General features: G+C 37.6%; 2 protein-coding genes across 4 annotated transcripts; one reads left to right on the forward strand and one right to left on the reverse strand.

Annotated features, from left to right (window-relative positions):
- Positions 1–14,474: 14,474 nt before the first annotated feature.
- LOC101883330 (uncharacterized) lies at positions 14,475–16,770 on the forward strand. Its single transcript, XM_087257197.1, has 2 exons — positions 14,475–14,923; positions 15,593–16,770. Exons 1-2 carry the CDS (start codon positions 14,497–14,499, stop codon positions 16,591–16,593), a joined length of 1,428 nt encoding a protein of 475 aa, XP_087113323.1. The 5' UTR covers positions 14,475–14,496; the 3' UTR covers positions 16,594–16,770.
- A 290-nt stretch (positions 16,771–17,060) lies between these two features.
- LOC100537439 (uncharacterized) lies at positions 17,061–19,788 on the reverse strand. 3 transcript variants are annotated; one of them, XM_087257199.1, is made up of 5 exons: positions 19,748–19,788; positions 19,543–19,648; positions 18,709–18,903; positions 18,540–18,636; positions 17,061–18,248 (listed from the first exon to the last, which is right to left on the reverse strand). In XM_087257199.1, the coding sequence occupies exons 2-5, from the start codon at positions 19,552–19,554 to the stop codon at positions 17,323–17,325; spliced, it is 1,230 nt and encodes a 409-aa protein (XP_087113325.1). In that variant the 5' UTR covers positions 19,555–19,648; positions 19,748–19,788; the 3' UTR covers positions 17,061–17,322. The 3 variants fall into 3 exon arrangements, 2 of the variants coding, with proteins under 2 accessions (XP_087113325.1, XP_087113324.1); XR_015493636.1 differs by lacking the exon at positions 19,748–19,788 and having other exon boundaries at positions 18,709–19,404; positions 19,543–19,722; XM_087257198.1 differs by lacking the exon at positions 19,748–19,788 and having other exon boundaries at positions 19,543–19,739.
- Between the last annotated feature and the right edge of the window lie 1,159 nt (positions 19,789–20,947).

Here is a 20,947-nt window from a genome sequence, read left to right on the forward strand (position 1 = left end):
GCCGAACATCCTTCAATGAAATGTTGATAATATAACACCATTCCGAGAAAGGATCTGATTTTTTTTTGACAGGGTGTTTTTCCATCAGGTTCCATTAAATCAGAAGCTTGAATCATGTTAATTGCCTCGACTTTCCCTGGGTCAGTCTTAATTCCTTCCTCACTAATGATGTGTCCAAGGAATTTAACAGAGCGTCTCAGAAAACAACATTTCTTTGGAGCCAGTTTCAGATTGTGATGGGACAACCGTGAGAGAACCATTTCAAGACGTTGAAGGGCCACAGACTCGGAAGGGGCAAACACCATCAAATCATCAAGGTAACAGAGAACACTGCTGAAATTCTCATCTCCAAAGACTGACATCATCATTCTCATAAAAGTGGCAGGGCTATTAGAGAGACCCTGAGGAAGCCTATTATACTCGTGAAGTCCAAATGGGGAAGAGAAAGCAGTGTACTTTTTGTGTCCTTCTTCCAGTGGAACATTATAATACCCCGAGGTGAGATCCATTGTTGAGAAGAATGAGTTTCCACCCAAAGCAGCCAACACATCAGACTGATGAGGTAACGGGTAGGCATCTCTAACAGTCCTCGCATTTAACCACCTAAAGTCAGTGCAGATCCTGAGATCGCCATTTTTTTTCCAAACGAGTACGAGTGGGGACGCATAGTCGCTATGCGACTTGCGAATTATTCCTTTTTCCTCCATTTCGTTTAATGCTGTTCTCAGTTTGGCATACTGGCTTGGTGGTACACGCCTGTATGGAAAACGAAAAGGCTTTTCATCAGTGAGGTTAATTCGATGGACAAATCCTATTGCCTCTCCACAATCCATTTTGTCTCTAGAGAAAACAGACTCATACTTCTCAATAATGCTCAACAAATTGTCTTTCCAGCGAGCTGACACTTCACATGACTCCAAATCCAGGTCCCCAAGATTCAAGTCACTCAAGACCTGCTTCATCTCATCATCTGACCTAACCGGTAAGGGTTTTTCAGTACACTGCAAATTTGAGTGAATCTGTCTTGGCAGCGGTAAATCTTGAACGGCAATACAAGGTGACACATCAGCTATTTTTGCATTTCTCTTTAACACAATTCTGCGATTAGTGGGGTTGATGACTTTTAAGGGGATAGAACCATCTCCCCATAGTGGTGTTATGATCCTCCCAACCAGTATGTTTCTCGGTCTTGATCTGAACATTGTCGGCTCTACAACAACAGTACTGCCAACTGACAAGACAGTAGACTGCGGCAGCTTACCCCAAACCAGATGTTCAGTCTGTGGCTCTAAAACAACACTCCTGTGTAACTTTACAGTACCAACTTTGTTTGGTATGGATTCTCCTCTCCATCTTTCCGTATTAGAGAGAAGAGATAGAAACATAGAGCATTCGTCACTCTCATTGTCATTTGACTTAGACATGAGCCTCCAGTAGCCATTAGTTTCTCTCAAATGCATCAGAAGTTCCTTTATGACATTTGTGCCCAAAATCATCTCTTCAGTTTGTCCAGGCACAACCATAGCAGGAATTAACATGGGGCAGCCATACACTGTAGCTTTGAGATCATAAACTGCGGTAGGGGTAATATGGTGACCACCACAACCAACTATAACAATGTCTTGTGCTGACTGACTGGTAATTGTTGGGTTGCTTTCCAGTAGCTTTTTTTCAGTGGACTCGCTAATAGTACACGCCATTGATCCGCTATCGATTAAAGATTTAAGGATAAGATCTTTTTCAACTGAAACAGACGTGTGGAACAAACTATCAGCTCTTGGAACTTTCTGCACCCCCTGAAATATAACAGTTTTATGTGGAGATGTTTCACTGATCATTTGGCATAAAGACTCATAATCCATTACATCATCAAAATCAGTTATGGGAGATACACTCTTAAGATCTACGTGATCCTCCCTCACACGTAGATCATTTAGTTTGCCTGCTGATTAACTGAGGTAGAATTTCTCCTTTCCGTTGGACACTTGTTTCTGGCATGGCCAGATGAGAAGCACAGAAAGCACAGCCTGTTATCTCTACAGTGAGTAAAAGCAGAATGTGAGGGGTCTTTGCACACTAGGCATGGTGAATCATTCAAACCCGGAATTCTGGGCATGTTGCTTCTTTTCCAATTCTGCTTAGTAGCCTGTGCATTGCTATTATTCATCAGTACTCTTTCCAGCATATCAATCACCTTTTCTAGAGCCATGTTTTCAGATGGTTTAGACTGAAGTGAATCCTGTTCAACTTTTACTGTGCAAGAGCTAGGACTAACATGCATCTCATTCACAGAAAATTTCTTCTCACATTGAGAAAGCCCATGTGCTTTTCCAGAAGCTCTGAGGTTTCTTTCCAAATGATACTCATTCAGAATCTCATGCACTTCATGAGCTGTCCATTTGTCGATGGTTTTTGAGCGAAATGTCAGTGCAAGCTCTGAATTTGGACAATTCCGAATAAACATGCGTGTGACTTCGATTAATTGATCGTCTAGCACCTTTCCTTGTTGTTTTAGACACTCAGCTGTGATATCTGCAGCACGGTTTAAACGCAGCCAGTAATCAAAGGGATCCTCCTGAGGTTCTGGGAGTGTAGTGTAGAAATCTTGTAATGGAATAGGAGAATACTGTTGGCAACTGAAATGCTTTCGTAATAGAGTGTAAACTGCATCAGGATTTGATTTGATATCCAAACTGCTTGACAGCATTCCCACTTTAACAACATCTTTGGCTTTGCCCCTCAAATGTATCAAGATTTCCTCCCCCTGTTCATCAATAGGCAAAACTCCCTTCCTTATAAAGTTTTTCATGAGCTCCACCCACTCCTCGATTGTAACAGTGTCTGTTTTGTCGCCTCTGAAAATCGGAGGGTCTCTAATTTCCCTTTGCCGTACTACTTGGATCTGTGATGCATTTAACATGGACTTTTGCTCAGGTGTGTATTTACTACCATGATCAGTTTGAGTATGCCTTGATGCCCCTTCTGTTTGACTGTGCAAATTCAAGTGTGTAAGTATGCTATCCGCTAACTGTTGACCTACTAGCTGTACTATGTTACCCATCTGACTCATCATGTCATTGGCAGAGACTGGGGTTGAGGTGTTAATTGGCTGGGCACTGTCAGAACTAGTATAATTCACATAAACAGGGTCCACATTAGAATCCTGACAATGAATTACATTCGCTTCTAACCCAACATTATTGTTTACACCACACATAGTAGGGCTAGGGCTAATGTCCGGAAAGGGAATTGGTGTTGCTAATAAACCTCTTCCTCGACCAATACCAACAGGAGTGCCCACATAATGGGATTTAGTCAACTTTGCGTGCTCCATAAGCAATTAATTAGTGCATTCAGTGTGAAAAAGAAAGTAAAAAAATTATAAAATTGATGTGCTATAAAGTTTCAATAATACCAAACCACTTTTTGGTGTAAACTTGTCAGATAGTCCATCTATCAGTGCTTTTTTTTTCGTTTGTTGTTTAAAGTCCTTGATATAAAGTCCTGGATTAACTAATAAAAAGCTTAGCTGCTGGCTTGTGCAGTGAAGGATGAAGACTGGCCCACCGGTTCGATGTTTGGATGATCTTCGACCACCTTGATTGAAGTCCTGAGTCACGGCACCAATGTGACCTTTATACTTCACTCCCGAACCCACTTCATTCACCCTTCAGCAATACACACACACTGGACTCGGATGAGGAGGATTTTATTTTGCCCTGCACACAGAGCAGTAACAGTGAGATCAACACGGTTTAATTTAGCATCCACATCCACAGCAGTTCTCCCTAACTCTGCTGCAGTCTATATTGAAAGCTTATATTATTATTATATAAAACAAAGACAGAGATATAAAAATACAGAAAATGCGTAACTAATATCACTGAATAAACACATTTAATACCTTAACACAAAATATAATAGAAAATTACCTGCACACAGAGCAGTAACAGTGAGATCAACACGGTTTAATTTAGCATCCACATCTAAAACACATATAACTCCATTAGCACTTGCTGTATAAGCACATGGGGGAAAATATCAAGATGAGATTAAAAGTATCAAAATCAAACAAATATGACAAGAAAACCCACTCTGTCGATCAATAAATGTATATAAAGTGTGATAGACTTTTAAAACTGCATCCAATCGATCATTTAAATGATATTTTTATATTTTAGTGTGGAGCTAACACAAACCCGACTCACCCACAGCAGTTCTCCCTAACTCTGCTGCAGTCTATACACAGACTCTGTGCGCAATAGCGCCACCGGCGAACTAGCAGGAACTGCACTCCCATTAAAGCAGGATTTAATACTGAACTATTAACATGGTATATATTTATTTCGTTACATATATATATATATATATATATATATATATATATATATATATATATATATATATATATATATATATGTATATGTATATGTATGTATATATATTATGCATTTTTGGATGTGTTCAACATATAAAAAAACATTTGGATGGGGATCCTAACATTAGCATTAGGATTCGCTGCGAACGAAGCCAGATCAGTCTCAAATGTAATACATTTGCATTTAAAAATCCACAACTCCAATTCATTAATTCAAAACACAAAAATCATTTCAGAAGTCAAAAAGATTTTATTTCCCTAGACTCAAAAGATATATTTGAAGCTAAATTTAGCTATTTAATCAGAATAATATAAGCTGATAACAATTTATTAAGTGATTTCAATAGCATTATTGTGTTGCATAAGTTGGAAAGTATCTGCATCTAAAAGTGAAATAAGAATTTAATTAAAGTGGCAAAATTTTATGGGATTCAAATATAAATCAAATATAACTGATCACAGAAGTGATCGGCAAAATTATATTCTGAAAAGGCCAGCAGGTGGCAGCAAGTGATTGCATTACCAAACGAGTCGTTTGTTTAACCGATTGAATCAATTGTTCGTTCAGTAAGATTTGCAACTGAATGCATTGAATCCAGCCGTTCTCAAATGGTATAAAGATCATCGTACTCAATTTTACTGATTTATAACATTACTCAGCTTAATTAATTTTTGACAAATGTCTGATAATACTGCTAAAACAATAAATTTTACTTTATATAAAACAATAATAAATAAATGGTGGAGCTTCTTGATTTTGTTCTGTAAAAAGTGTTTTGATTGATTGATAAAAAACTTGATTGGCTCTAAATCCTCTAAAAAATACAAGTTATGTCCTGCCAAACAAGTCTTAAAAATCCCGCACATTAATGTGTGCTAAATCGCATACTTATGCACTATTCTACACCATTTTGTAAGTATAGCGTATAGTGTAGGTAGTGCGTTCGCACTGAAAGAATGAGTGCACTTTAAAAACCCGGATGATGCACTCGTTCAACCAGTAATATGAAATGCATACTGTTGGACACTTAACACACTCATCGGCCGCAGCTTTGCTCATGTAAAGGAAGGGGCACTGATGTTTGATTACTTTATTTCTTTTAGATTATGAAAGCAGTATTTTCATACGAGAGTGATTATAGCGCCTCCCGGTGGTAAAAGCGGTTATACATATTGCAGCCATTATTTGGTTGTTTGGTCATTTATTTCACTAATTTGGCAACCGTCAAACGTCATCTGGAAAACGGTTTGATTTTCTGCTTAGTAAAAACCTATTAGTGTTTCATTTGAGACGACAATAATGCTGCGTCCCAATCCGCATACTGGCATAGTATTTGAAAATAGAATTAGTATGTCCCAAACCAAAGTATGTTGAAAAGAATATTCCAGAGGTACCCGGATGGTTTGCTATTTCCGTTAAAAAAATTAAGTGTAGAAGCGTCCTTACTGCAACCTCTGATCTTCCCCACAATACATTGTGCATTGGACGCGAATTCGATTAGAGCTACAAACGTGTGTGAAAAGTGTAAAAAAAAACTACAAACATGATGAACACGTGAGACCAAGTATAGAGGCTTCAGTAAAGATGTTTGAATGACTTTTAGTCAATGTCTAGCCAGCCCACAGGAAAATATTTAAATTGCATTTTCGGTGTTATGTTTCATTTGCAACAACAATACTGACCTTATATAAAGACGCATTTGGACGTCTGAACGTCTGAATGCAGAATTATCCAAAGACCTGAGGAGATTTCTTTGCATAAAAGACTCATGAATTGGAGATTAAGCTGCTGCTGCTTCTCCAATAAGGTAGGAAATTAATACGACAGCAAACAGTATACTTTTCACAAAAACAATACATACTTTTAGGGCATAGTATAAGTATGCGAATTGGAAGGCATGCATAAGCCTACTTACTTATGCTGTTGAGTGTATAAGTGCATAAGGGCATAGTGCATAAGTGCATATAGTGTATAGTGTGCCATTTGGGATGTAATTCAAAGGACAACTAGCTCATGTGCATTTTCAAATGCACATTCAGTGGTTCATAAATACATCTAACATACAGTAGTTCATAAAAGCATGAGGAAAGTAATCCAACAACTTCATATATACATAACTGTTAACATTTGTATTTATTTAAGATGTATTAGGGCATTAGGTAAATAGTTTTGCTTTTTACTTTTGAATTGATGAATTGTGTGTTGAATTTACAAATTGTGCTGTGCATTTATGAATTTTATGAATGCAAATGTATTATTTGTGAGACTGATCTGGCTCCATTGGAAACTACCTAAATGCATTCAACAGACTTTTATGATAGTGTATTCAACTCCGAAAACTGGACTAACACATTTTCAGTTTACTAGAACTTCTATGTTAAGCTGCTTTGATACAATCTACATTGTAAAGGTGCTATATAAATAAACATGAATTGAATTGAATTGAACTTGTCCAACTGCTCGATAACACAAATATCTAATCAGCCAATCACATGGCAGCAACTCAATGCATTTAGGCATGTAGACATGGTCAAGATGATCTGCTGCAGTTCAAAGGAAGCATCAGAAGGGGGAAATGTGATTTAAGTGACTTTGAATGTGGCTTGGTGGTTGGTGCTAGACAGACTTTTCACACACAGCCATCTCTAGGGTTTACAGAGAATGGTCAGAAAAAGAGAAAATATCCAGTTAGCGGCAGTTCTGTGGGCACAAATGTCTTGTTGATGTCAGAGGAGAATGGCCAGACTGGTTCGAGCTGATAGAAAGGCAACAGTAACTCAAATAACCCTTTGTTAAGACTGAGGTATACAGAAGAGCATCTCTGAATGCACAACACATCAAACCTTGAGGCGGATTAAGCTACAGCAGCAGAAGACCACACCGAGTGCCACTCCTGTCAGCTACAGTAAAAACAGGAAACACACCAAAATTAGACAATAGAAGATTAGAAAAACATTGCCTGGTCTGATGAGTCTAGATTTCTGCTGCCACATTTAGATGGTAGGGTCAGAATTTGGCATTAACATCATAAGAGCATGAATCCATCCTGCTTTGTATCAACGGTTCAGGCTGGTGGTGGTGGTGTACGGAATATTTTCTTGGCACACTTGGGGCCCACAACTGAGCATTGTGTCAACACCACAGCCTACCTGAGTATTGTTGCTGACCATGTCCATCTTTTTATGACCACAGTGTACTCATCTTCTGATATAGCCTACTTCCAACAGAATAATGCATCATGTCATAAAGCTCAATGTATCTGAGACTGGTTTCTTGAACATGACAATGAGTTTTCTGCACTTAAATGGCCTTCACAGTACAACACAGCACCTTTGGATGTCATCATGGATGTGCAGCTGACAAATCTGCAGCAACTGCGTGATGCTATCATCAATGGTGTAAAGTAATTAATTACAAATACTCAAATTACTGTAATTGAGTAAATTTTCCTCAGAAATTGTAATTTACTAAGTAGTTTTAAAAATGTGTACTTTTATTCTCACTTGAGTACATTTTTAGTGCAGTATCTGTACTTTTACTCCACTACTTACCTTCATTCTGCCGTCAATAATTTATTTTTTCTTGTTTATGAGGATTAGAAAAAATAGTTCTATGATTCCTGTCCAATCGAATCGCATAGAATGTAAATCACATCATAATGAACTACCTCAAGACATGGGCACTTTAAAATTGCAGCAAACTGTTTGGAAGCATTAAAAGTGTCCAAGATGATGTCCAAAAGCTTTACATGCAATGACCCAGAGACTGTTTAGATGCATGTCACTGATGAGAAGATATTTACAGTATGATGACCGAAATGGTCTTAAACACGCAGCAGGGATAAGACGTCAACATGACATCAGATTGACGTTGAACCCTAACGTCATGGGGACGTTGCATTTTGTTTGGAAATGAAAATCGGGTTGATGACAGAACGTCAGACCAACGTCAATGTCCAACCTAAAACCAACCAAATATCAACGTTTAATAATGTCACAGCTTGAAGTTGTGTGGACATTACCACTATGATGTCTATCAGATGTTGGATTTTATTTGCCATACCTGATGAATAAATGTCAGTATTTGACGTCAATATGATTTTGGTTTAAGATGCTGGCTTGACGTTGGATTTTGTTCACTTTCTAACAACCTGAAATTAACATCATTTATTGTCATTATTGGACATCAAAATAACGTTGTACTTAGACACTGACTAGCCTTTGAATTTTGGTCACCTGACATCACAACCTAAATCTAACCTAATATTAATGTCTTATGACATTGTGTGCCTGCTAGGCTATAACTAAATGCACTACAGAATGTTACGTTTACACACACAAGCTTGAATTACATGTAAACGCATCAGCTTTATACAGCGTAATACTCACTACTCTTGAGTACTTTTGAAAGGTCTACTTTTTACTCATACTCTGAGTAATATTTACAGGACATACTTTTACTCTACTTGCACTATATTTTTAGGCAAGTAGTGGTACTTTTACTTGAGTATGACTTTTCAGTACTCTTTCCATCACTGGCTATCATGTAAATATGGACTAAAATCTTGAATATATGCCAAGAAGGATTAAGTTTTACAGGCAAAAGGGGGTACAACGCGATAGTAAGGTGTACCTAATAAAGTGGCCAGTGAGTATGTGTGCGTGTGTGTATATAATAATGCTTAAAGTATTTGTTCTAAGACGTTCTGTCAAACGAAAATACGCCTGGATTTGGTGTAGACCAGGGGTGTCCAAACTTTTTGGGCCGAGGGCCAGATGCAAAAAAACAAACGTTGTCGCGGGCCAAATTTTACATACATCACACAGACACACACACACACATATATATATATATATATATATATATAAATACAGTTGAAGTCAGAATTGTTAGCCCCCCTAAATTATTAGCCCCCGTTTATTTTTTCCCCAATTTCTGTTTAACGGAGAGAAGATTTTTTTCCACACATTTCTAAACATATTAGTTTTAGTAACTTATTTCTAATAACTGATTTATTTTATCTTTGCCATGATGACAGTAAATAATATTTGACTAGATATTTTTAAGACACTTCAATACAGCTTAAAGTGACATTTAAAGGCTTAACTAGGTTAATCAAGTTAACTAGTTAAGTTAAGGTATTTAGGCAAGTTATTTTATAACAATGGTTTGTTCTGAAGACTAAAAGGGCTAATAATTTTGACCTTAAAATGGTTCATAAATAAATTTAAACCGCTTTTTATTCAAGCCGAAATAAAACAAAAGTCTTTCTCCAAAAGAAAAAATATTATCAGACATACTGTAAAAATGTCCTTGCTCTGTTAAACATCATTTGGGAAATATTTAAAAAAGAAGAAATAAATCAAAGAGGGGCTAATAATTCAGACTTCAACTGTGTATAAATAGATAGATAGATAGATAGATAGATAGATAGATAGATAGATAGATAGATAGATAGATAGATAGATAGATAGATAGATAGATAGATAGATAGATAGATAGATAGATCATAACAAGAACTGCTGCTTAATTGAATGCATGTAATAGCGACACCCGGTGGTTATTTATTGAATTACGTTCATTTTTGTATAGCGGGCCAGATTCTATTGATATTTATAAAAAGCCTCGCGGGCCGCCACAAAACTGATTGCGGGCCGCAGATGGCCCGCGGGCCGTAGTTTGGACACGCCTGGTGTAGACTGTGGACCAAAAGCAGCACAATAGTATGATTACCCGTCTTACCCTGCTCTGGTGAGAGAGGGCGCTCTATACGCAAATATTAGTATCAAACAACACTGCAGTGCATTATTTGGAGCCATGCAAATGTTAGCATACCTGTCAACCCTCCCGTTTTTCTCCCGTATTTTACTGTTGTAAAGGTATTATCCCGTATTAAGGGGGGGTGGGAGGGGGTTGGTGATCCCTTATTATGGTGGGCATATCCCTTATTTATGTTATAAAATTAGTTATTCAGTCGTAAACATTTGCCAAGCAACCTACAAGACTTTACACTGTAAAAAGTGCAGGGTTTCACGTTCATGTAGTCCCAACACAAATAAGGTTAACTTAACACTTTTAGCAAATTTATGTGGATTGAACTCATTTTAAATTAGTAGTTTAAACGACCAAAAAAAAAAAAAAAAAACTTTTTTTTTTGTGTGTGTGTATGGATCACAGTTTGTTTCGTGGAGTTTTCTGTTAGGCTATCTGATATTCTTTCATTAACTGTTCTCCAAGTTTACCCAATATAATGACTTTAACTGCTGAGAAAACAATGTGAAAATATGACTTAATGACATTTTTATAATGGCTTATTTTTAATAAGCTAAAGTATTTAATTTTGATTTTGTCTATTTTGTATTTGACCTTTTTATTCCATCACTGACTTTTGCTTTTTTTGTTTGTTTATTGTAAAGCTGCTCTAAAAAGAAAAGGTTTAAGGGATTGAGGGTCGATCAGTGTATTATCACCTATAGGTATTACACTGTGCAATAAATTCATATGTTAATAATATCTATACTAAAATATTTATATATTATTTGACATATAAAACAAAAACTATCTATACAAAGTATAAAGTATATATATATATATATTGTTAACCCTTACTGTATGCAGTAGATAACTATGAAATAGCCAGTGTTTTGCTGTAATAACAGGAAACAGCATTTTAAGGTACTTTCAAGAACAACATTGGCTTATTTTTTGAGCCCCTCCAAATCATGCTAACAAAAAATGCTGAAAATACCACAATAAGTTCTACTTTACTACTGACCATATTTAAATGCCACAGTTTGACTTCTGACAGATCGGAGCTTTAGTGTGACATCAGTTAAAGCTGCACTAGGTGATCTGCCAAAATGCTAACTGGTTAGCATAATATTTCAAATACAATCCCTCCCCTGCTGTCCAAAGCCACGCCTCCTGAAATCACCAACGCGCACATTAAAGATGACGGACCCACTAGATCATGTCGCTCGCCAGTTAGAAAACTTGATAGTACTTTAAAAATACCACAATTCTGAACGAAAAACTGCATTATATCTAGCACGTTTTCAGTTAGCAAGCAAAACTTGTCATGATGTGCAATATTTCATGCATGCAAGGATCGCATGCAAATAAAGAGCCATCGGCCCTTAATTTTTGTCATAGAATTGTGTATTAGATTAGATTGTACGTCAGATCAACAGCACAGACTGAACTTATAGCACCAGGTTAAACTTTCTGACCCCTTTATGGTAATCAAATTGAAAATGAACACAGGCCACAACTGACCATTGAGGATGATCTCCAAAATTAAACCAATGGACTTGTCCTGAACACATGCTGTCCACCAGTCTCCTTGAGGTTAGGTTATTAATATTAAATTAAAGAAATGAATAAATGATTATACACACTATGTAGCCCATGACTGTTAAGACTGTTGCACTCTTTGTGTTGGCAATATGCTCATGTTTATATAGGCCTATTGTTATGTGTGCAACATTTGTATATTTATAGCCACCTCTGAGAAATGTCGGGGTCACAATGGTTTTAAGAAAAGACTTAAAAAGTCATACAATTGAAATAGTGACTGACACCTGCAGAAACCATGGTTGTGATGTTCCATTCCACTATAGACATGGTTACATCAAAACGAGTATTAAATATTAAGCCAAAAATATAAAACCGAATTATGTATACGCTACTATTTTTATAAAGTGATATGTGCAAATAAAAATACACACTTTTGTCTTTGCAGACTTTTCATCTTTGCATTAACTTGTGCTGTATTACAGTTTTTTTTTCAGTCGCTTTGGTAAACTTCTCAGATTTGAAATTTGCTGAGCAGTGAGTGCATTTCTCAAAACAGCACATACAAATAGCCAAACAGCATGGATTACCTGCAAAGGCCAGTCTCTTGCTTAAAGTCCTTGGTTCATCTCTCAATGAACATGTCAGTGCCGTCAGAATGACAAGTCCTTGTGTCATTGTGTACGGATAAGACAGTCAAATTACTTACTCATGTTGTCAATGTAACAGCGTACTCTGGATGGACGCCCTCATGTAAGCTACGGCTAATTTATTTCATTTTTTTGCGGCTTGTACTGTGATTCGTTGCCAGATCATGTCATTGTGATACAGAAAGAAAAAGACAGCACTCCATAGGACAAAGAAAACAAAAAACAAACCCAAAACAAAAGTAGAAATGTGAACATAGGACAATCTCCTTTCAGATACACCTCACCTTCATTAGACAAAGTCCAGATTGACCTGGGAGCAATTTACCAATTATAGATTTAGAAAAAAACGTCTAATGGAAATGTACAGAAAAATGCATTATGACTAAATATTATGACAACTTGTTCCACTTCTTTTATATATAATATATAACTTGACATTAACTTTGTTCTCACACCCCACTGGTCATTTTTACGAGACAAAATTTTGTTGTTGAAAACTGTAAATTTGACTTTTGCATGCAAAAAGTACTTGAGTAGGAGACATTTTACTCGATTTGGGTAGTTAAAATAACTCTGACTACCAATATAATGATATAGGTAGCCTATATCTGCTGTAGTAACTTAAAACCTACAGTAGTTTGACAAAAAAAAAAAGAAAAAAAGACCAAAACAATACCCATTCTTGTCTTAAGGAAATTTTTATTGAGCAATTTTTTGACGAACAGTAAGTTCATGACATGTTAAATATATAGTATATTCTGCTGGTTTTAAACACATACGTAATAATAAATACAGTCATGTAACATCCATAACATTACCATTTTGTCTTAGGACATCTTTGATTAACTTTTTACTACCTTCCCCAAATGTTGACTAATGAAGGTACATTTTTAACAACTATTTACTTGTTAGGCTACTTTATTGTCAAACCACGTTGCGTACAAATGCATTCAACAGACCTGTATGACAGTGTATTGCTGTACATGACAAATAAAAACAAGAGACAGGTGTTTTGAAAGAGAAGTTTATTTTGAACTTACCTTGGTCAATTTCTAGGAGCAGCCCCGAGAGAACTGACAACACCGAGCGAGAACCGCCGTGCTTTATAGGAATGCATATGCAAATGTTTACATGGCGACGTCACTGCTGGGAGTCTCGTTGTCATGGTGAGCGCTGAGGAGAGCACGCCTCCCATTGGACCAAACAGGCTCGGGAATCTCCGTCACGGCGTGACGGCGAGTTGCGGACAAAAACATATTAAATATACTGAATATATATTTTTACATTTTTTTTTTTTGGTGCCGTGTGTTATTCTGGGATGCAGTAGAATAGGGAGACAGATGATTATAATTAAAGACCAATGACTCTGACAAACTCCTAGTGGTGGTAAGCTTCTTATTATCCAAGATCGCCATCTAGCGGTCACATAACCTAATAGCATGTTACTTGCTACTCCACTACATCATGCCCGTAGCCGGGGTGGGGGCATGCCTAGCCCTAACCTAAACGTAAACCCAATTAGTACCTTACTAATTATTAACAAACAGCTAGTTAGTTTATTATGCTAGTAGTGTTAGTTTAATTGTTTGTTAATGCTGTGAATTGTGACCTAAACTGAAAAAGTGTTGCCAAAAGGTCCAGCATTTGTCCTTTTAATTATTTTATGTAATTGAATATTATATATTTATCAAATAATGAATATAATATATTTATATTCAATATATATTCCTGTCACGTCTGTGTTTTTGAGGCTGTTTGCTCACTTCATTCGTTTTTTTTTTTTTTTCTGATCAGATATCCATCCGATCGCTCAAACCACTTCAGAAGGTCATCTGGGATGCGTTCCAGATGAAACTGGACAGGTCTAATCATAACCTGAAATGAGCTTAAGTGAGAATTGGTGTCTGCACTGCAGTTCGTTGGCCTATGCTAAAGCACGTAGTTCAATAGGCCTAGATGTAGACTAAATGAGCAGTCAGTCTTGTTGAGGCTAGCCTACTCCTAATTGAGTGGAGGAACTATGACGTCAATTTGTATGCAAAAACCCGGAAGCGAGTTAGAATTTTAGCAGTTCCGGTTCCTTCGTCCCAAAGTCAATAGGCCAATTTCACACTTCCGCATTCGTTACTTCCGGTTTTGACCGCCCCTGGGTAAACTTATTTCCGGTAAAAACAATGGCAGCGCAGTCGAGGAGCAAGGCATTCTGCTGTGTACCAAAGTGCAGCAATTCAAAGCAAAAGCAACCATACATGAGTTTTCATGAGTTTCCCACTAACGACATGCAAAGACAAAAGTGGGTACATGCAATTCGACGAGACGAAGGGCCGAAGTTTGATATTAGAAGGGCAAGTACGTTAGTCTGCAGTCAACACTTCACTGCTGCTGACTTCATCCAGGGTAGTTGTCGCTTAAAACCTGGAGTTATTCCAAGTCGCTTTCAGTGGAACAATTTCCATGTACAGCCACAAAAGCAGTCTGCTTTTGAGAGGTCAAGTGCTCGTCTAGGAGTAGATGTGCGTGCCCCGAAAACTGTGGATCTGCAGAGTAACGACTCAGAAGTTATCGTCAAGGACCATGACTACGCTGCATACCCCCCTCCTGGTAAGTATTTGTATTAAAGTGTAACTTAGATGCAAAATTATACACACTAGGGCTGCATGATTATCTCGATTAGGGTTGAAGTCAATTCATAAAGTACAATTCACCTAAAATGTCATTTCTGTCCTCATGTAATGATGTAATCACAGCCGCGAGGTCACACGTGAGCTGTCGCACTGTTTGTTTACATCAGAAAATGATGCGTTTGCGTGCAGTGAACAGAACCTGTAAATTCAGTGAATAACAGGCAATAGTTTTAAAATAATGCTCAGTTTGTTGCACAAGGCGACAACTTTGCTCCTTAATCAGGATATGATTGATTTGCATGTGTTTTGTTTCTCACAGTCGAGGCACATTACATGGTTTAACAGTGCCATAAAGATAAATTAAATTCACTAACCCTATAATTCATCAACTATACAGTTCTTAACTATAAATCAGCACTGATTTGATTTCAGCTTAATGAATGCGCAGTTTTAGAGCTGCTTTATAAATGTATTAAGGTGTTTGCAACTCTAAATTCACTAAATTTGTAAAGGTTCTTTGGAAAAAAACATTGTATAAAGTGCTACAAAATTAAAAGTAACTTGAGTAGTTTAATGTTTTTACTTAGATGTTTTTATTCTTATCATTGATATTATTATTAAACCTTTGTAATTTGTCATTTTGTAGGTGCTTTGGATGAAGCCTTGGAATACATAGCAGAGCTGGAGGCTAGGCTAAAAAAAATTTCACTGGAGACACCAACTGTGTTCAGTAGGTTTTGTGTGTCTGATCACACAATTCGCTACTACACCAGGTTTCCCTCACAGGAAGTATTCCAGGTTTTCTGGGAGTCTGTTTGTCCATCTGCCACAAACCTTATGTACTGGACAAAAGCACAAAGAATGGGTCAGGAAGCTTCCCCTACACCAAGTCCTGCACGCAAAATTCAGCTCATAGATGAACTGTTCATGTACTGTTGCCGCGTAGCTGCTGGCCTTAGGGAGAGAGTAATTGCTGACATCTTTGGTGTAAGCATGGCCACAGTAAGCAGGACAGTCATCACATGGGCAAATTATCTTTATTTTGTTTTAGGCTCTGTTCCCATTTGGATGTCAAGGGAACAAATAAGCTCTTCCATGCCTGAGAAGTATAGTTCATTCAGTCCAAATGTCAGAGTAATCCTGGACTGTACAGAAATTTTCTGTGAGAGTCCCACATCTCTGACACTCCACTCAGAGATATTTTCTAACTACAAGAGCACAACAACATTTAAAGGACTCTTGGGAGTGGCTCCATGTGGTGCAGTAACATTCATCTCTCGTCTGTACACTGGCTCAATCTCTGACAAAGAGATTACAAGGAGGTCTGGCATCTTGAGTCTACTTGAACCTGGAGATGAGGTGATGGCTGACAAAGGCTTTACAATTGGGGACATGATCACCAATGTTGGTGCTACACTAATAATTCCACCGTTCAAGCGTGACCGGCAGTTCAGCAAGACAGACTGTCAAAAAACACAAACCATTGCACGGCTCAGAATTCTGGTGGAAAGAGTAATACGACGAGTTAAAGAAAACCACATCTTCGATTCTGCTGTACCACTAAGCTTGTCAGGAACAATTGACCAGATCTGGCATAACTGCTGCTTCATGGTAAATTACCAGGGACCAATGTTTTTGGAGCATTAAATGAGCCAGATTTCTGCATCTTCTGTGGCCTTTACCTTGAAGCCAGATTGTCTGGCTAGTCAGTTAATTTTCAGTTTAGTTTCAGTTTAACTATCCTGAAATGTGTAAAATAGTAGAAATCAAACCCATCAGAGTAATCCATATACAAAGAACGGAAAACATGACAACCACATAAAATTAACTCAGTGTTTGTTTAGATACATTTGAAGGATTCTGTGCTGATTTGTTACATTGTTCTGTTTGTTATTATTAAAATAGTTACAAGTTAAAGTAATTTTATGATTTCCTCTTAACTTTTACAAAAAAATATTACAATGTATTTCCCCCTCTGTGCTCAGAGGCAGATTTGTTACTTTTATCAAGCAAAAATGAGCAATCTCCTGAAAATAACAAGGACAGTTTGAATAAACTTTTTTTTTAATAATTGCTATTGGTCAAAATAAACATATCATACAGTTGTTCTGTTGTCCAGTTGTTATTTGACACATTTTATTGTTAGTTTCAGATATAATACAGAATTGTAAACCTGAACTGATACAACATGAAATTTTTACAATTATAATAGTAGTTTAAAAATAGACAAAGTTGTAAAACAATATAAAATTAATTACTATACATATATACATAGCGTGGTAGCAATTTTAAAGGGTTAGCTCACAAGTGCAAGTATCAAGGTGAGTAATTAAAATTATAAATTTTGTGTGAATTAACCCTTTGCTACAGCAATGCTTAAACCATAGATAGATACTTGTCCATATATACATAATAGTAATACATGTCCAACTTCTCCTTCATTGATGTTATAAAGACATCATCTCGCCAAATCCTCTGGATGGTTATGTCTGACTGTGTGTCAGTCACAAAGTCACACCACTGCAGACCAGTTACGGCAAGCTGGCCTTGAACCTGCCAATAGTATTTGTGTGTTTCTTTGAGTTTGGCTTGGCCCTTTTGCATTTTAATAAATGAAGCCTGGCCTATACTTTCAGCAGATGTAGCTTTAACTTCCACTAGACCAAATGGGAAGATTTCAGATGGATCATATACTCTCCCATCTGGACTGGCACCTAGATGTGGTGCATCTGGGTGAACAACAAAGCCGCAAGGTAAAACCGTAACCCTCTTTGTTTCAGAATATTGTTTCAAAATTTCTGGTTCAAGTTCAAGTCCACGTTTCATAGCACTTGTCTGCTTTGTGCCTTTTAGTATACGTGCTGCTAATGACTGGCTAGCAGATTCACCAACCACATAGCAGACTTCTCTAAACCTGCTTGCGGTGACTCTTGGTTGACGCGCATGTGCCCAGGCAGCACAATTTGACTGTAGTCGAGTATTGTGCTCAATCTGACCGGATAAGATGTGTGACACTTGTATTGACTGCAAATGAAAAGATTGGTGGTGAGTGGGAACAAAATTTAGGTTTGTACTAAACTGACTGCCACACACTGGCAGGTTGGGGAAATCAACTGTAGGTTGATCAGCAGCTGTGAGAGGATAGTGGTACGAAAGAGGACTGCCCCGGGGTAATGGACCAAACTGCGAGCTGACCAACTCCATTTCTGACATGCCTCCAAGTATATGAGCCAACAAAGGTTTTGGGTCAATCTGGTTTAGTTTTGCTCCAGAAGCCAGGATGTGTGGATCTGGAAGTGGACCTAAAGAAATAAATGCTTGTTAGTGTTAACTTATAACATATGAAACAACAAATTACTAAATGGAGTCTGTCAGTGTGTATGTAACTTTATGATGAAATACATGTCAGCCTCTCTCTGTTCTTTTTGTAAATAATGTATGTGAATCTATATTTAGATGTGTGTCTGTACATTTCTATGTGTGGGTATGTCTTCTGTATGCATATATAGGATGTTTATATATTGATATACATGTATGCGTTTCTGTTTGTCAAGAGTATGGATACATTTTGCATATACACAGTTTATTATTACCTGTGTGAGCTTTGTACAGCGTAGACTTTACTCCTGTCTTCCCCAAAGAACATGGTTTCTGAACTACAAGTTGACTCACTGCCTCTGGACTGACACCCTTAATATAAACAAAAAATGTGTCAACCAGGAATATTTGCAAATGCTGAAAAACGGGAAACATTACACTTACCTGTGTCCTTGGACGATGCCATCTTTGTTGTTCACTTGTGCAAGCCACTGTTGGTGGGACAGATTTTAGATGAAGCTGCACATAGTGGGCTGTTTGATACAACAGAGCTGTTAGATGGTTACATAACCCTTTGCCAGCTGCACAACTACATGCATAAGCAGTGACACTAGGCTCTCCATGAGACTCCAAAAACATCTGTAAAAAAGAACACAAAAGTTATTTAAAACTACAAGTCATTAACAATATTCAACACTGAAAAAAATGCTGTTGTATTAACACCGGAACTACCAGAATTGTCTAACTACTTGAAATGCTATACCAGTCATTCAGACCCGTTCTCATATTTAATGAAAGCCTGAGATTTATAGATATGTGTGTTTTTAATTTAAACTAAATTATTCAATTGCAAATATAGCAGTCAAAATGACCGTCTCGGTAGTTCTAGTGTCAACACTGTAAAATTCATTAGCCTGCAACCGCAAAAGCTATGTATGTTACACCAGAACACTTAAAAACTGCAACAGCAGTTATATTAAAAATAATAGAACTTGCTATCAGAACAATGATAGCTAATCTGCAATCATAAGCCAACCGGCAGATTACATATAACCTCCAGTGTGTGGGGTTCCTCGTTTTTCCTCATTGAACGGTAGCATCTAGCTCTGACTACCACCTTGCTGTCGACTACATTTGACACTAAGCATGCATAAACAATGAAAAAAGTCAACATATCTGTAATCAACATATATCATATAACTTATTTAGAAACGACTGTAACTTTATTGCCGCTAACGTTAGCAATATGCTAGCGATTGTAGCTAATTCAAAACTTACCTTGATACCCATGAATAAATTCTTCAACAAAGAATTTATATCCCTTCTTCAGTCTTGACCCCGTGGTTAAAGAATTTTCTGCAACAATTCGGTTGATGTCCTCGAACTTAATTTGCAGCAGAGTGGAGAGAGATGTTGTAAAAATCGTTCCATGTTTTCTCAGCATAGAAATCGTTTGTTGTAACTGTAGCGGAAGTAAAATTACCCAGCGGCGACGAGCTTCCGGTTCTTGTGAAATTGGCCTATGGGTTTTCTCGATGGGGTTTCAGTAAAATCGCTTAAATAAGGTTCGTGGCAAACACAAACTCAAAATACTTTCACGTTTTGTTCTGCGACATAAAACACATCACTTACAGCACACTCTTGAATTTTTGAATGGGTTATGCTTCTTTTAAAAGACGCTTGCTATCAAGTTGCTAAATGGGACTACAGGCGGCGTCGGAGACATTATACGTCATCGAGCTGATCTGGTCTGGAGCGCAGCTCGCTCGTGTTGGGCATTTGGATTAGTCTGTTATTTAGGTGTTTTCATGAATAGTATTATATAGTTTGTAGTATTATTCTAATTGGGAATTCAGATTGTGTGTAGATAATTCCTTCACTTGTAAAGGCTGACGAGACAGATTCATTTGCTAATCATTTATGCTAATTAAACAATATTATGAAGATAACGTTACCGCCTACTAGTGCAGCCGGTCTCTCTCCTGCTCTCAGTAATGCAAACGTATGAATAAACGTGTAGAACTACATGCATGTAGGTCAGTAAATGGTGAGTGCATTTTCATTTTTTTTAGGGTGAACTATCTCTTTAGGGACTCAATACTTTGGTTGCCAAATCCAATAAAACCAGGTCTAATGGACCTTGTGCCATGCTAAGCAAGCGTCTCTCTCTTTATAGACGTCCGACCGTTTAAGCACTCTTTGGTTGTCAAAAATAAAAAGACACAAATAAATTGTAGTGATGAGACCCTCTATTTAGGATATAAATTTGCCATACATATAATATTTTTAGGTGACGCAGTAGGTAGTGCCGTTGCCTCACAGCAGGAAGGTCACTGGTTCGAGCCTCAGCTGGGTCAGCTACCGTTTCTGTGTGGAGTTTGCATGTTCTCCCTGCATTCGCGTGGGTTTTCCTCCGGGTGCTCCGGTTTCCCCCACAAGTCCAAAGACATGCGGTACAGGTGAATTGGGTGGGCTAAGTTTTCCGTAGTGTATGAGTGTGACTGAGTGTGTGTGTGTGTGTGTGTGTGGATGTTTCCCAGAGATGGGTTGCGGCCGGAAGGTCATCCGCTGCGTAAAAATTGTGCTGGATAAGTTGGCAGGTTAATTCCACGCTGGCGTGTAATAATAAAGGGACCAAGCCGAAAAGAAAATGAAGGAATAATATTTTTCAGATGCTTGAACT

Source organism: Danio rerio, chromosome 6 (assembly GCF_052040795.2).
Source record: "Danio rerio strain M-AB ecotype USA chromosome 6, GRCz13ab, whole genome shotgun sequence".
Classification (NCBI taxonomy): Eukaryota; Metazoa; Chordata; class Actinopteri; order Cypriniformes; family Danionidae; genus Danio; species Danio rerio.